The sequence below is a fragment of the Orbicella franksi genome, chromosome 3 (assembly GCF_964199315.1).
Source record: "Orbicella franksi chromosome 3, jaOrbFran1.1, whole genome shotgun sequence".
Lineage (NCBI taxonomy): Eukaryota > Metazoa > Cnidaria > Anthozoa > Scleractinia > Merulinidae > Orbicella > Orbicella franksi.
In genome coordinates this window covers 27,475,296-27,489,013 of record NC_138147.1, presented here as the reverse complement: position 1 = coordinate 27,489,013, position 13,718 = coordinate 27,475,296, and the positions used below count along the sequence as shown (strand labels likewise).

At 39.2% G+C, this 13,718-nt stretch overlaps 1 protein-coding gene across 1 annotated transcript; it reads left to right on the top strand.

The window, feature by feature from the left end:
- The first annotated feature begins 73 nt into the window (after positions 1-73).
- LOC145481771 (cholesterol 24-hydroxylase-like) lies at positions 74-13,626 on the top strand. Its single transcript, XM_081460303.1, is given in 16 exon segments — positions 74-276; positions 279-387; positions 2,116-2,193; positions 2,710-2,791; positions 3,525-3,598; positions 3,988-4,074; positions 4,159-4,297; positions 5,098-5,211; positions 5,866-6,022; positions 6,793-6,855; positions 7,471-7,543; positions 8,398-8,482; positions 9,869-9,979; positions 10,148-10,242; positions 11,467-11,530; positions 11,756-13,626. Coding segments are annotated over 16 exon segments (1,491 nt in total). The 5' UTR covers positions 74-257; the 3' UTR covers positions 11,897-13,626.
- Positions 13,627-13,718: the final 92 nt, after the last annotated feature.

The window sequence follows — 13,718 nt, the reverse complement described above, 5'->3', positions numbered from 1 at the left end:
CAATTACTCTAAGCTCAAAAATTAAAATTTGACAAGTTTTTTGAGTAGGCAAACGGTTCCTGTGACTCATCACGCAATCTTTGGCGAGAAAATTTTAGGTTGCGTCACGAGCTAGTTTACAACAACCTCGTTCCCAAGTTGAGTAACTTGAACCCAGACTTTCTCCAAGTCTCCTTGCAAGAGTTTGAACAAAGTAAACAATTCAGCATTGGAAGCTTGCAGTTTCTACATTCAGGTAGAAATAATCATCTTGCACGATGTTTAGCGTGTTTTTGTATGGACTGGTGCCTTAATCGTGCTATCGCTAGTTCTTCTACTTGGTTTTGCGGTGTATTTGACGAACGTAAGACGTAAATTTGCCCACATCCCAAGTCCGCCGATGGCCAGGTACATGTACGGGCTAAATGTTTACACTATACGTTCCGCTTGATATCTGATTTTTTTTTTAATAATATAGCTGTTGATTGGCTTCTTTTCTATGGTGATAGAGAAAGAGGGATTTCTTTTAACGGTAGTGTTTCTTTAGGGTAATGATCATTCGTTCCATACGAAGCTGTTTGCAAATTATAGAAAAAACTACCTCGTGGAATTAAGACCCGTAAAGCTACGGGCCTGGGCGTGGTTCCAACAGGGGAAGGTGCATTTGTTCACAACGAAGTTCGCGATAACAGAATGGGAGATGCAGAAGGCATTCATATCAGAGGAATGAGGGGTGGTAAAGGGATGTGCCCTCGCTATACTATTTTCATCATATTGTAAGTTATCATTTACCCCTGTGCAATGGGTCATCTTTATAGAGGGTTGAACATTACATAGGCTAATTCAATATCCCGCCTCTATTTTTGGCTGAATTCCACCTCGCCAGGCCCACCCCCCACACACTGTTTATCTTGATCTTGCTTGGTTAGAATTTCAGCTCCCCACGTTTTAATGTTTTCATTTTCTGTTTTTCATATTTTGTCCTGCAACCTGCCATTAAAATTTCTGTCATCCAACATCCTGCCTCCATTTTCTCTTTCATACCGCATCCTGCCAAAGCTTGTTGGACCCTCTTTATAGAGTGTTTTATTTTAAATGTTCATAGTTGTAGTTATACAGAAGTACTGTCAGCTAGTAGCAAATTAGAGAGAATTTTGATGGAAGTGTCTGTGGATACATGTATGTGAATTTGTGCCAGTTACACCGACAAATAAAACCCAGTCAGGCCTTAGGTCCCATGATCCCCCTGTAGTTCAGAAGTAGTCCTCAACTAGTGCAGCCTTGTTACCAGTGTCTCTCACTGTACGGGGTGAGGAGGAGAGAGCCTCTGGGTATGAGGTTTGTATTACTGGTGTTTTTAAAAATGGTGGCAAGGGTATATAAATGCCAAAAGCTGGTCATTAACACGGATTGTAGAATATTAAAATGTAGAATACTAAAATACTAAATGCTCTACTGAATGCAGAGCACCAATACCAGATCCCTATGATAACTTTAATCCTTAGCTAACACTTATATTTAATGTAGCCTTTAAAGGCAAACCAACCCAGGTTACCTATGATATGGTTACCCTTGTGAACTAAATTCCCAGTGAACTTGGAATTCCTAGGAATTCTAAAAATTTCCAAGACATGCAAATTAGAGGAAATGCACAACCTTGGAATTTTGTGGAAGATCTGGGAATTGCAAAATGCTACGTAGAATTACTGGGAATTTCTAGGAATTGTTGGGAATTTTAAAGAATTTCTGAGAATGCTCAATCTGAAGGCTTCTGAGCTTGAAGACAGGACTTGGAATTCTTGGGAATGTTTGAGAATCAGAATTTTATATTACTGACAGAGTTAGGGTCAGTGATTAAGGTACGTTTGTGGGCTGGATAATGGTTCATGTTGGGCATTTTGACATTCAGCATTCAGCATTTGCATAACAAATGTTGAGGGTGCAGTCATTTTCTTGGCTTTTTTCTTTCAGGTTAATTGCAGCTTTATTTTGCAAGTAGTTTGCCCTGAGTTTATGTTACTAATTATCTTTCTGAAGTTTCAGTTAAATTTTTACGTCTGACAAGCTCAGAATGGTGTGTTGTTCACGCATGATTCATGCATACTGACTAATTAATTATGAGTTATTGTTTGTAAGTTTTTTCAAGGGTCATGCAGATGAGATAACTGCAATGCGTCATACAGGATTTCCTACTGATCAAAAGTTTCTGGAATGGTAAACTGATTCATTTTTGTTTCATTTATCAATTAGGTCAGATTTTTAATTTGTGTTTGCTTGAGTCAGGACCTCGATGATCGTGTGTGGTACTTAAGCCAAGATTCCATGTGGGCTGTTAGTAATTACTTAATGTTCCTAATAATTACATTGAGATTTTTCAATCTCTACAGGGCAATATGAAACACATATCAAACATGAAAGATCATGTTTGATTACATTTCTAAACAGCAAAAAGAGAGATGAAAATATGGCGTGTAGCGAAGTATTTTTGACAAACTTTGAGGTGTTTTGAAATGTGGTCCAACACAGTCTTTGGTATCAAAATAATAAAAGTAAATTGATTTGATATATATTGTCTCAATCAAAACTATAAAACTACAAAGAGAAAATGGAGTCATGTGAGCAAGAGCTTTACTTAATTTGACTTTTAGAAATCTCAGGAGTGTTTCTTAATATCAAAAGATGAAAAGTGCACTAAAGTTTAATTATATAAACCATCACTTTCTTTCCTAGGCATATTGAATATGGTAAGATCCTTGTTGTCTGGTTCTGGCACGTACCTGTTCTGCTGGTTGCTGATTCAGAGATGGTTAAGGTTTGAAACACTCATTTTAATTTTCTTAGTTCATGTTAATTACGATCATTGTTTTAAAAAGCATCTTTTTATCGGTTCAGGTGACTCTTAACCCTCAGAAGTCCAACAAATACATACCATCACAATGTACAAGATCTTGAGGAGGGAGGGGTGTATTGAGTGCACGGCCCCCTTAAGCTTGGTTTTTCACACAAGGGATAAATGAACAGCTAAGTACTGAAATTGTCAGTCTGACACACGGTGGACCCTCTTTACACAAATCGGAAAACAACTTCTGTGGGAGAGAAGGTGGCATATCCACTGTGCCTCTTCAGTTGAGCACCTAGAGTTTGATATTGAACACTTCCATGCTGTGCCCCTTTAAAGGTCTTTGTCAATGAACAAAGGCGTCATCATCATCATCATCATCATCATCATCATCATCTTCATGGTCATTGTCATCGTCATCATCACCATTGTATGGCTGACCCCTGATCGGCTGTTGGTACATTTACTTACTCATCCCTGCTGTTCCATCCAAAATATACTTTTCTTTTTCCTGTCCATAATCTTCTTTGCCTGGTCTAATTAGTCATCTTAATTTTGTTGTCTTCTGCTTTTCTCCTTCTTCAGTCTCTAGCATATACTTTACCTGTATTCTTGTTAATGGCAGATCGCCAACAAACTCAATCATGATTAATCCTTTAACTAACTTCCTGTTTGTAAACAATAATAATTTTGTTTTCTTTTTAAGGACATCTACATAGTCAAGAATCTGCCAAAAGAAGAGGTGTCTTATGAAGTGCTGGCCCGTCTCTTTGGGCAGAGGTATATTATTTTAAAACGTTCTGCTTTGCAGGGCCATTAACCCATTGCCACCTGGAGCTTTTTGGCAAAAATGCATTTTGTGGACATTTTCAGCCTGGATATGAGCCATCTCCAATCTAGGCATTTGCAACATGACACGTGACCAGCCGCAACCAGTATCTTTCTCCCAGCGAACAAGGGAGGCAGAGGAGAGAGAGCCTGGGAATGGGGTTGTCAAAGGTGATGATCACAGGCCAATGCTTGTCACAGCTGGTTACGGCCGGCACAGGTGTCAATGGGTTAATTTCATTAGCTGAGGTAACATGTTACTGAGTGTAATATAATAAGTACTACATAATTCAAGCACACTTCTAATACATTGAAGGTTTCATAAATTTTGTCTGTTATAGATTTCTTGGCACAGGATTGGTTACCAATGTGGACAATGAGTCCTGGAAGAAAAGGCGTGTCATACTGAACCCAGCCTTTCATCGCAAGTAAGCTGATCTGTGTCTGTCATTGACAAACCACCAGGTTGCTTAGCTTGCTTAGCTTTCTAGTGACCAATCTATTTTTTCCAGGAGCCTTAAAGATCTGATGGGCTCTTTCAACTCCACTGCCAATATTTTACTTGAACATCTCGGCACAATGGCTGATGGAAAAACAGAAGTTTGTATGTGCGATCAGTTTGCCCGTGCAGCTTTAGATGTCATTTGCAAGGTAACTTAAAGAGTTAACAAGGATGCATGCTTCTCAAAAAAATAGACATGGTTCTCAGTGTGGTAAAAAGATGATTACCCAGAGGGTACAGTACTGTCTCTGAAAAAAGCCTGATACTCAACTTAGTTCAAAATCCTGATTGAAATCAAATTAGTGTGCAGTTTTTAAAGCTAAAAGGTAGGATGGAAATCCCCATTTGTGCAGCCACCGCCACCCCCACATGCCTCCTCATTCCCCCACCTCACCCCCTCCCAGTGAACCTTTAAACTCTATGACCACTCTGTGAGTAGAGACAGTAGCAGCATGTTATTTTTTACAGTTAACTTTACAGATCATTGCAGCTGACTTGCTGACTTTCTTTAACCCTGATGTTGCAAGTGCCTTCAATTATACCACATGTTACAACTAAGCTTATACAGTCTAATCTCCACTAACAGTCAACCTCTCTACAACGGCCACTTAATTATAATTTTTTGTCCCGGACGACGGTCCATACATTCACCCATATTTTAATCTCTCTACAACGGCCACCTCTTCACAATGGCAACAGCTACTAAAGCGTGTCCCAACTGCCAAAATACACGTAACCTCCCCAAAACGGCAACATGAGTCTCCAAAGCGCGTCCCGACTGCCAAAATGTCTCGACAACAGCCAGTTAATCAACGACTGACGAACGGTGAATACAAAACCGCAGTTTTATTGTAAAAGTGTACAAAAATTGATCCATACCGCTCGTCGTTGGTCTCAGTTTCTGTTTGGTTTTTGTTTTATCGATATATTTTGATTGTGTTACATACAGGTCGCCTTCGGAATGGACATTGACATCATCAATGCCGGAGACACCAAATTTACTGAGGCTGTTTCATTGACTTTTCATGGAGTGGAAGAAGCATCTTTTGACCTGTTTCACAAGGTACTATGTGTAACTATCTGTCAATAAAATAGCGGTTGAGGTGTTGCGTATGGTTGTTATACCTAATTGAAAGTTTTTCGTTCGGTTCGGCGGCACACGAGGCTGGTTTGAACTCGCCATGGGAATTTTAGCTCGACTGCAAACTAGGGCCGATGCCTTGTTCAAAAGCTGGTTATCGCTGCCCCAGGATTAAAAGTTAACCGAAGTATTAATTTTTCTTGCATAAAAATGTTTTTGACTGCTTATGTTTTGTGTATTTTGAGATTAATCAAACTCAAAACTGGAGGACAAACAATATAAACATAAAACCTGAACGAAAAGTTACAAAACTGAAATCAAAATTGTCACAAACGCTGAGTTAGCTTATTCGGGCTTTGAACAACCTGGCTCAGAGCACAACCAAACTGGCCCTAATTGCTACCAAAGTGTTTAGCCATGCAGAAGGCTTTCTCATTACATAAATAGAATTAGTATTCAAAACAAAAAGCAGAAGAAAAAAATCGCGCCCGCCAGTTGGGTAATTTGACCAGCATTTCCTCACAGTGTTCTTGTTCATTTTTATTATTATTATTATTATTATTATTATTATTATTATTATTTTCTATTTATTTATTTATTTATTTTTTATTTATTTTTTAAAATTTTTTTTTTCAGTACAAGGTTAATCAATACCCATTTCAGCGGCGCGTGGTGAAAGCTATCCAGTTCTTGCGTGAAACAGGAAGGAAAGTCATCGAAGTGAGAAAGAATGCAATGAAGAAAGGAGAAGAGGTCCCGGATGATATATTACAGCATATTATTAAGCTACAAGGTTTGTAAGCTGTGTGTGTGGACAATTTTAGCCGCAGTTTCTTTAGAAAGCCGAAGCCGAAGCGGCTCGTGCAATTTCAGTTTTTTGAAAAACTCGTGCAAATTAATTCCAAATTGAACTCGAAACCGTATGACTAACTAATTGACGTCAGTTTTTTTATGCGTCTGTCCTCTTATTGATGATAAATTGCGTCGTAACATTGTCAAAGTGGCTGTGGAGCCACGAGCCGCAGGCGAGTGGTTCCGCAGTAAACTTTGACAATGTTATGACGCAATTTATCATCAATAAGAGGACAGACGCATAAAAAAATGACGTCAATTTGTTTTTTACAATAGCAAGACCCCAGAATGGTCAAATGCCGGTAATAAATGAGGGGAAAGGACACCGTAAATTTTCCGTAAACAAAGATAAGTGAATTTTATTCAAAATGACGCGAACATTGTCAGTAGCTTTTCTCGGTTTTTGATTGGCTACTTAAAAAAAGTCCATAAAATCTCATTGGTTAAAAAGTTGACAGTTTGATAGCTGAAAGTTGAACTTGAAAACTTGCATAAATTAAAATTTTATCTGTCTGTACTCTTATTGATGATAAAATTACCTATACAAATATGTTTCGCATCACGTGCAGGTTTGAAAATTGGGGAATATTTGAATATTACTTTGTTACTCCCAAATTTAGTCACGTGACGCGTTTAGACCAATTGCGTGCGAGCAAAAATATTTGCTGGATTATAATCACCGTTTTTGACAATTCTTATTCACATTTACAGATCAAAATCCTGATTTTGGGATGGAAGACTTGCTGGATGACTTTGTTACGTTCTTTATAGCTGGTACGAACCACGTATATATTCTCTTCAAGTCTAAAATAAATACAGTTAAATTCTACAATGTAATTAGCGTGCTCTGTGGTAATACCCACCTTTTGCTGTTCATTTACAGAAAATATCCATTCAATTTGGCTGTAATGTTTGTCTCACCGCACTTAAGATTGTCACCTTCACAAATATGGTTGTATAATAATGCAGTTGATTATGAGTGCTCATGCAAATCGTGTTATTGAAAGTCTCTTGTTGAAAAAGGATTGTCAAAAAGTGTAAATGATTGTCGTTTCGTGACAACGAATTTTATTTCGACAAAAATGAAAATACATTTACAGCCAATGAATGTCAAAGGAAGATATTGTTTATCTTTTGATGATTTTGAATGTCAATACCTATGCAAATGTTATTCTTGAACGTTTCTTACGCGAAAATGAATGTCAAATTGGTGATAATGAGAGTATATTAACCATAATGAAAAAAAAAACTGGACACAAATGAATGGATATTTTCTGTAAATGAACAGCAAAAGGTGTATTAGTCCCGAGATGGGAGACTCGCAAGTAGTCTGCAGTCCATGATAGTTTTTTTTTTTTCCTTTTCAAGTGCTCTTTACTTCTATTTCAGGTCACGAGACTACAGCCACTTTGTTGTCGTTTTGTGTTCTTGAGCTTGGAGATCATCCTGAGATAATGGAGAGGTTGGTGGTTCCATAGGGAAAGAAAGACCGATAAGCCATAGGGGTTTGTGTGGCTGGGGTTTGATCTTCACGGCCTAAGATATGATTGTAGATGTAGTCTGACATAAGGCGTTTCTTTTTGTTGTTGTTGTTTTACTGTTTTAATTTCCGATCCAAGGTTTTCGCATGTTTTCATCTTAGAAATTTTAACGCGAAATTAAAGGTTACGCATTGAAGTGGTCATCTTTGATAAGATTCCTTTTTGTTGTTGGATGAGGCACCAAGCTTAACCTTGTAGTCAGAGCTGGTAGTTAGGATAAATAGATAGAGCTGAGGGTTACAGCATTGTTCCCAGTGGACAAGTGTAGAATATCCCCTCCAAATCCCCCGACCTTTTATCCCTTCGATGTCTGGTCCTCATGTGAGTAGTGAACGTAAACACAAGCAAATATTGAAGAAAAGACGCTTATCAGTGATTAGTCTAAAAAAGACTGGCGCCATTTTCTCAACCAATCAGAAGTAAAACCAAAACCAGTCGTGACTCGCTCGCACGCACACGTTTTCCCGCGCTTTGCGTCAGCTTCATGTATTCACGTCGAGCTTTGATTGGTTCACTACATTGTCTGTGTCCTTTATGATTGGCCAGAATACCTACTGGTTGTACGAAACTCTAAGGTTAAGCACAAGCACGATTACAGGAAAAGAAAAGTATAGAAACCTGTTCTTGTGCTTCTTGTGCTTATGCTTCTGTTGCAGTTAGTCCTCGTGGGAACAATAATAAGAACAGTTAGTTTGCTTGGTCCTGATACTTGTGCTATTGTCACAACTGATTTCACCAGTTTGCATCATTTACAAATCGTTCTTTTCTCTTACAGTTTGGTTGGAGAGGTGTTTGACGTGCTGGGAGATAAACAGAATGTTGCGTTCGACGACCTGGCTAAACTGCACCAGCTAGGACTGGTAACGTGTCTTTAAACGTTTCCTTTAGAAAAAAATAAGTACAAGTGAAGAGGTATTAAATGTCGAGGAACCCTATAGCTCTTGGTGAGATCAATTCTTCTCGGGCGAGGACGTTTGAGGTTCGACTCGGAAAAAAAAAATGAACAATTTGTTATTCTCGGTAAGTGACTTGCCACAAGTGCTAATGGCGCCATGCATTTAAGGACAAGAAACAAATATTTTAAATTTACCACAACAAGTTTAAAAACTCGTAGTTCCGCTGGTCCTGATTGGTTGGTACTTGCGCGGGTCGATTTAAAACCCAGCAAGAACGTTTATTAATCAGAAATGCTATCAACCTCGATCCCAGGCTCTCTCTCTTTTGCCTCGAGGTAACGAAGAGAGAGCCTGGAATCGAGGTTGAGACGCTATGTGGATCCCTAATAGGGGATTCATGCTGACGTCATTGTTTACATTTTTGCTCATTTGCATAAGGCTTTGCGTACAGAAGGAAACATGTTAGATATGAATTGACTCCAGGCAGCTAAAGAGTTTCTGAAACTTAATACATGGTGAAATTTTTAGCTCTTTGGGTGTAGTATTCAAGGTCTATTAGCGCCCTTTATACGAGAAAAATAACCCGCGGATTAAATAAGACGCGAACTTGCCGTATAAACGGTACATTTTAGCCAGTTCACGTCTTATACAAGCCGCAGTTTGTGTAAAACGGGGGTTCGCGAACTCACACTGCGCAAGCGCAAGTTTTGCCCGCGCTCGCGCAATTCCGCGACTGCTATGACAACCAACACAAAAGCGAGGCATTAGTCACGAATAAGCCGTGAACCATTTATACGAGCACTTCGCGTCTTTTATAAGCCGCGCTCGTATAAATGGTTCAGTTCGCGCTTACGTAAGCCGCGGGCTTGTGTAATCCGCGGCTTGTTTTTCTCGTATAAATGGCCCTTTTGTCTTTCAAAAACTGCAAAATGTCTGGGTGGTAAAAGGGCTAATGAGTTCATTCATTCTCTTTAAAATTTTGAGGTTTTAAACCCGTGTTGCTCAAAAAGTATTCAATACATCAAGCTCATATTCGTTGGCAGGTTTAATCGTACTATGACCTTTCAATATTCAGAACTGGTTTATTTGTAGCTCCATCAGAGACTGAATTACTTATGCTAATGAGGCAAATATTGTAAACAAGGATTCCCCCATAGATTGACGTTATCAGAATGGATTTTTTTTTTTCGCTCGATTCTCAGCCTGATTCTAAGTAAGCGCTCGAAATGAGAGACGTCACTTAAAAAAAAAACCAACCGCAATAAGGTCAATGTTATTACGTTCCAAAATCGACTTGTACCAGTTTCTGCCGACGAAGAGAGGTAACTAGTTCTTACATTTGTTATTCAGGTGATAAAGGAGACTTTACGTCGTCATCCTCCTGCCACCGGCCTTTTACGAAAGATAACAAAGGATCAAGAAATTGGAGGATACAAAATGCCCGCTGACGTCGCCATTTTGGTACAGTGTTTTGTTTATGAGTAAAGTAAACCTTTATTTTTTTTTCGTGCTGTTGTCTTACCAACTCGTGCTATTTAGTTAGCTTTGTGTCTGCCACACCGGTTATCTCCAAGCTGATTATTTTCTTCACACGTCACTGGCTTGTCTTAATTTGAATTTTCGTTGCAGACTAGCACTTATGTCTCCAGCCACTTTCCCGAGTATTGGACCAACCCAGAGGAGTTTGATCCCTACAGGTTCGATGACGAAGAACTAGTCAAGAGGTATTTAACAAAGAAAAACCTTTAATTGAAGTCAGTGTCAGTCAGTATGGCTGGCAGACCCATATTAGTGTCCGTTTTGTTTATTGTGGTTGTCAACAGGAAACGGTCATTCCCCCATCAACTCAGAGGCTGTTAAAGCTCTGAATAACACTTGAATTGTACCGTACATGAAACTACCAAACCTTATGCGCAAGGATCAAAAACGCCCTCGTTCAGTTGTTATAGGTGTTTCATAATAGTGCTTTAATAAAAATGCCTAATCCAACGCATCCTGCCTTTAAGAGGGCCCAGGGTTACTGTTTCTATTTCTGTCACTTTATACCACCCTACCTCCTATAAACAGAGTATTACCCAAAGTTAATATTTAGCATAGTTAGTTCAGGCCCCGTGCACGCTACGCCGGACTGAGGAATTTGAAACGGAGGTTTCACTCTGAAAACTTATCAGGTGTTTTCCGTCCACACTACGCCGGAGGAATTTGAAAACGCAACAACCGTGTTTGAGGAAAACTTGGTCAGTCTCTCATGACAATCATCATGACGACATAGTTTTCGAAAAAGCTCCGTTTTCAAAATGTTTTCCGTCTATACGAAAACGAAAAGCCGGTGTTTTCAAATTCCTTTGGTTTGAAGAGCGTTTTCGAGAAGATCTGTTTTCGGTCCGAGTTAATGTGACCTAATGTGGACGGTAGGCTAAACCGTAGAAAGAAAGCTGCGTTTTCAAATTTATTCGGCGAAGTATGACGCTACCTTAGACCTCGTGTGCCGGTGAGCAAGAGCTGATACAAAAGACTAAACAATACAATACAGCTAACCGATGACTCCTAACCAAAAAAAATGCAATGGTCACTCCCTGGTGTGTTTCGGAAGACGAAGACACAGTCAGTAATCCCCAGGCTCGCGGTACGTGACTATTAAGCGTTCTTGGTGTTGCATTGCAGGCGGGTGGGACTCCGATACGAAAGGAAAGAGGGGTGCTCGCCCTAAAATTTGGAAACCCGAACGGAGTGGGCGTGGCTCAAGTTTGTTAGACCTCTAAAAGATACCAGACACACAACCTCGTTCCCAGGATCTCGACCCTGGGAACGACACATACTAAGAGCTCAATAGCACTGCCATCGAAGTATTTAATCTTGTAAATAGGTGTTCAAGTTTTAGAAGGATTTCCTAGTAGCCAATTCTTAGGGAGGACTCGTTTCAAACCATGTACTGTTTATCGTTTCAGATCTCATAACTATTTTCCGTTTTCTCTTGGACCACGTAACTGCATTGGACAGCACTTCGCGCAGGTAATATGAATTCCACGTTCCAGAGACTTCAGGAAAGCAACAAAATGCGCTAGGATGGGAACAGAGAATTCATTTGTTGCGGGGTGGGGGGAGGGGTAATGTAAATATTCGCACTAGCGCCCTTTTCTCAAGTCTCTTGTCTCTGTGGTTTAAAAAGAAAAGTTAATTTTACTTCATTCTTGATCATTTAATCGGTTATTATTTTCTGTTGTTTCTTTCCAATAGATCGAGGCTAAGGTTTTATTGTCACGCTTTCTCCAGACGTTCAAGTTTTCTCTCGTGCCTGGTCAGTCACGCAAGATTCTTGAAAGAACCACGCTACGCCCTAAGGATGGCGTGATCTGTACCCTGACTAAACGACAATAGAAACATCACTGACAATGTCTGATTGAACCCTGGGGGGGGGGGGGGGAACTCTCAGAAAAGTTGGGTGAGGGGTGTACGGCACACTTCCCAAAACCCTTACCCTATTAATATTTATGACCAAAATCTGCGATTTTTGCTCCCCTATTTATGACCTGACCAAAACTCCAATACCCAATGTATGATCGTTGCGGCTGGCACAGTTGCCCTAAACATAAGTTATAACATAAATTATGAAGGGCTTTTGTTGATGGCCTTATTGATAATGATGAAAAAAGTAGCTTCTTCTAAGAATCATAGCCAATTCAAGACTAGAATGCAAAAACCATGCTCTATTTACGACTAGAAATGGCCAAAATCGATACCCTATTTATGACCAAAACGGCTGAAAAACCCTACCCTTTGGGGCCGCACATACCTATATAGCCCACATAAAGGAGTACCCCCCCCGGATTGAACTTTCTTTATGGAGCAAGCAATAAAGTAGTCATGGAACCAACCAATGATCCACTGAAAGCAGATATAAGTATTTAGTGATACTACAAATTTTCCTTACTGTTACATGTAAGGTCACGTAAGGGTATTGATTGTTCTATGAGTTGAGAAAATAGTCTACCCACATACACTATTTTCCGGCCGCCATATTGTTGTACCACAGAGGAACGAATATCTCAGCTTTGAGACAACGCACACTCCTTAAACTTGGAGAACTGTCTTCTTTATTTATCTGCTATAACAATTTCACAATTTCTTGACTTAATCCACTGAATGGTTTTTGATTTTATTTTTTATTGCGTGACAGTGGAAACGCTCTATACCCCTTAGGGAGCGTTACGTTACAATCCAAATAACGTCAGCGAACGGTGAAAGATGTACATAAATATACAGATTGTGTTGCATTCTCAGAAAGCCTCGTATCTATGGATATTAAATATCTTACCATTTAGCCTTTCTTGTTTACACGGATTAATTTTATTTTTCTGCACCAACATTAGCAAATTTGTAGCCCTTCTCAAAACTTTTATGCGCAAATGGAAGCCATTTCTGTTTAGCTGAGGTCATATAGGAGCCGTGTAGTAATCTTAAAGATATGAAATGGGGTACTGATTTTGAATTGGAGTACCCCCTGGGACTAAACCAATGTCTATAAAATAATCTTTTTAACGCGAAACTTTGCGTTTCCCTCCAGTTATAGGAATCTCTTCAGAGTATTAAAACAACGATCGACAAGTTATAAACATTCCAAAGTAGTATTACTCACTAGATTGGTTGTAAATGATAACAACAACAAGAACATTGTGACAAAACTAGATATGTAATAGTTTCGTACTTGTAGTTTCATTGTAGTTATTATTATAATAAAGACTATATTGAGAACAACAAGGCTTGAAATCGGTATAAATAATCGCGCGTAGCTAGAAATGATGATTTGATCAAACAAAGACAACACGGCCCTCTTAGGTGCAAGTTTTCGCAGAGAGTTTTAATTTGTTCAGCCTTGCACCGAGATGAAGTCTAGGAAGATATTTTGGGAATATGGGCTGATTGTTTCTTAGAATAACCATTTTCGTGTTTGAATCATTTCAACAAAGCAAACACTCCTTTTTGGAGGGAGATATAAAGTAATTAGGAGCTACTTTTTCGTTTTGTTTTAATGTGACCTCTGTTATAGATGTTTTTTGTTGCCAAATTTAAGACTGCCATACCCACCTTTGTCCTGTCCTTTTGTGTTTTTTTTTTCCTCTGTAGGGAGTTCAATTCATCCCCAATCGGACATTGTCATCTTTCATATTCATATCCGAGTTATCCGCAGTATGGTAGCTTA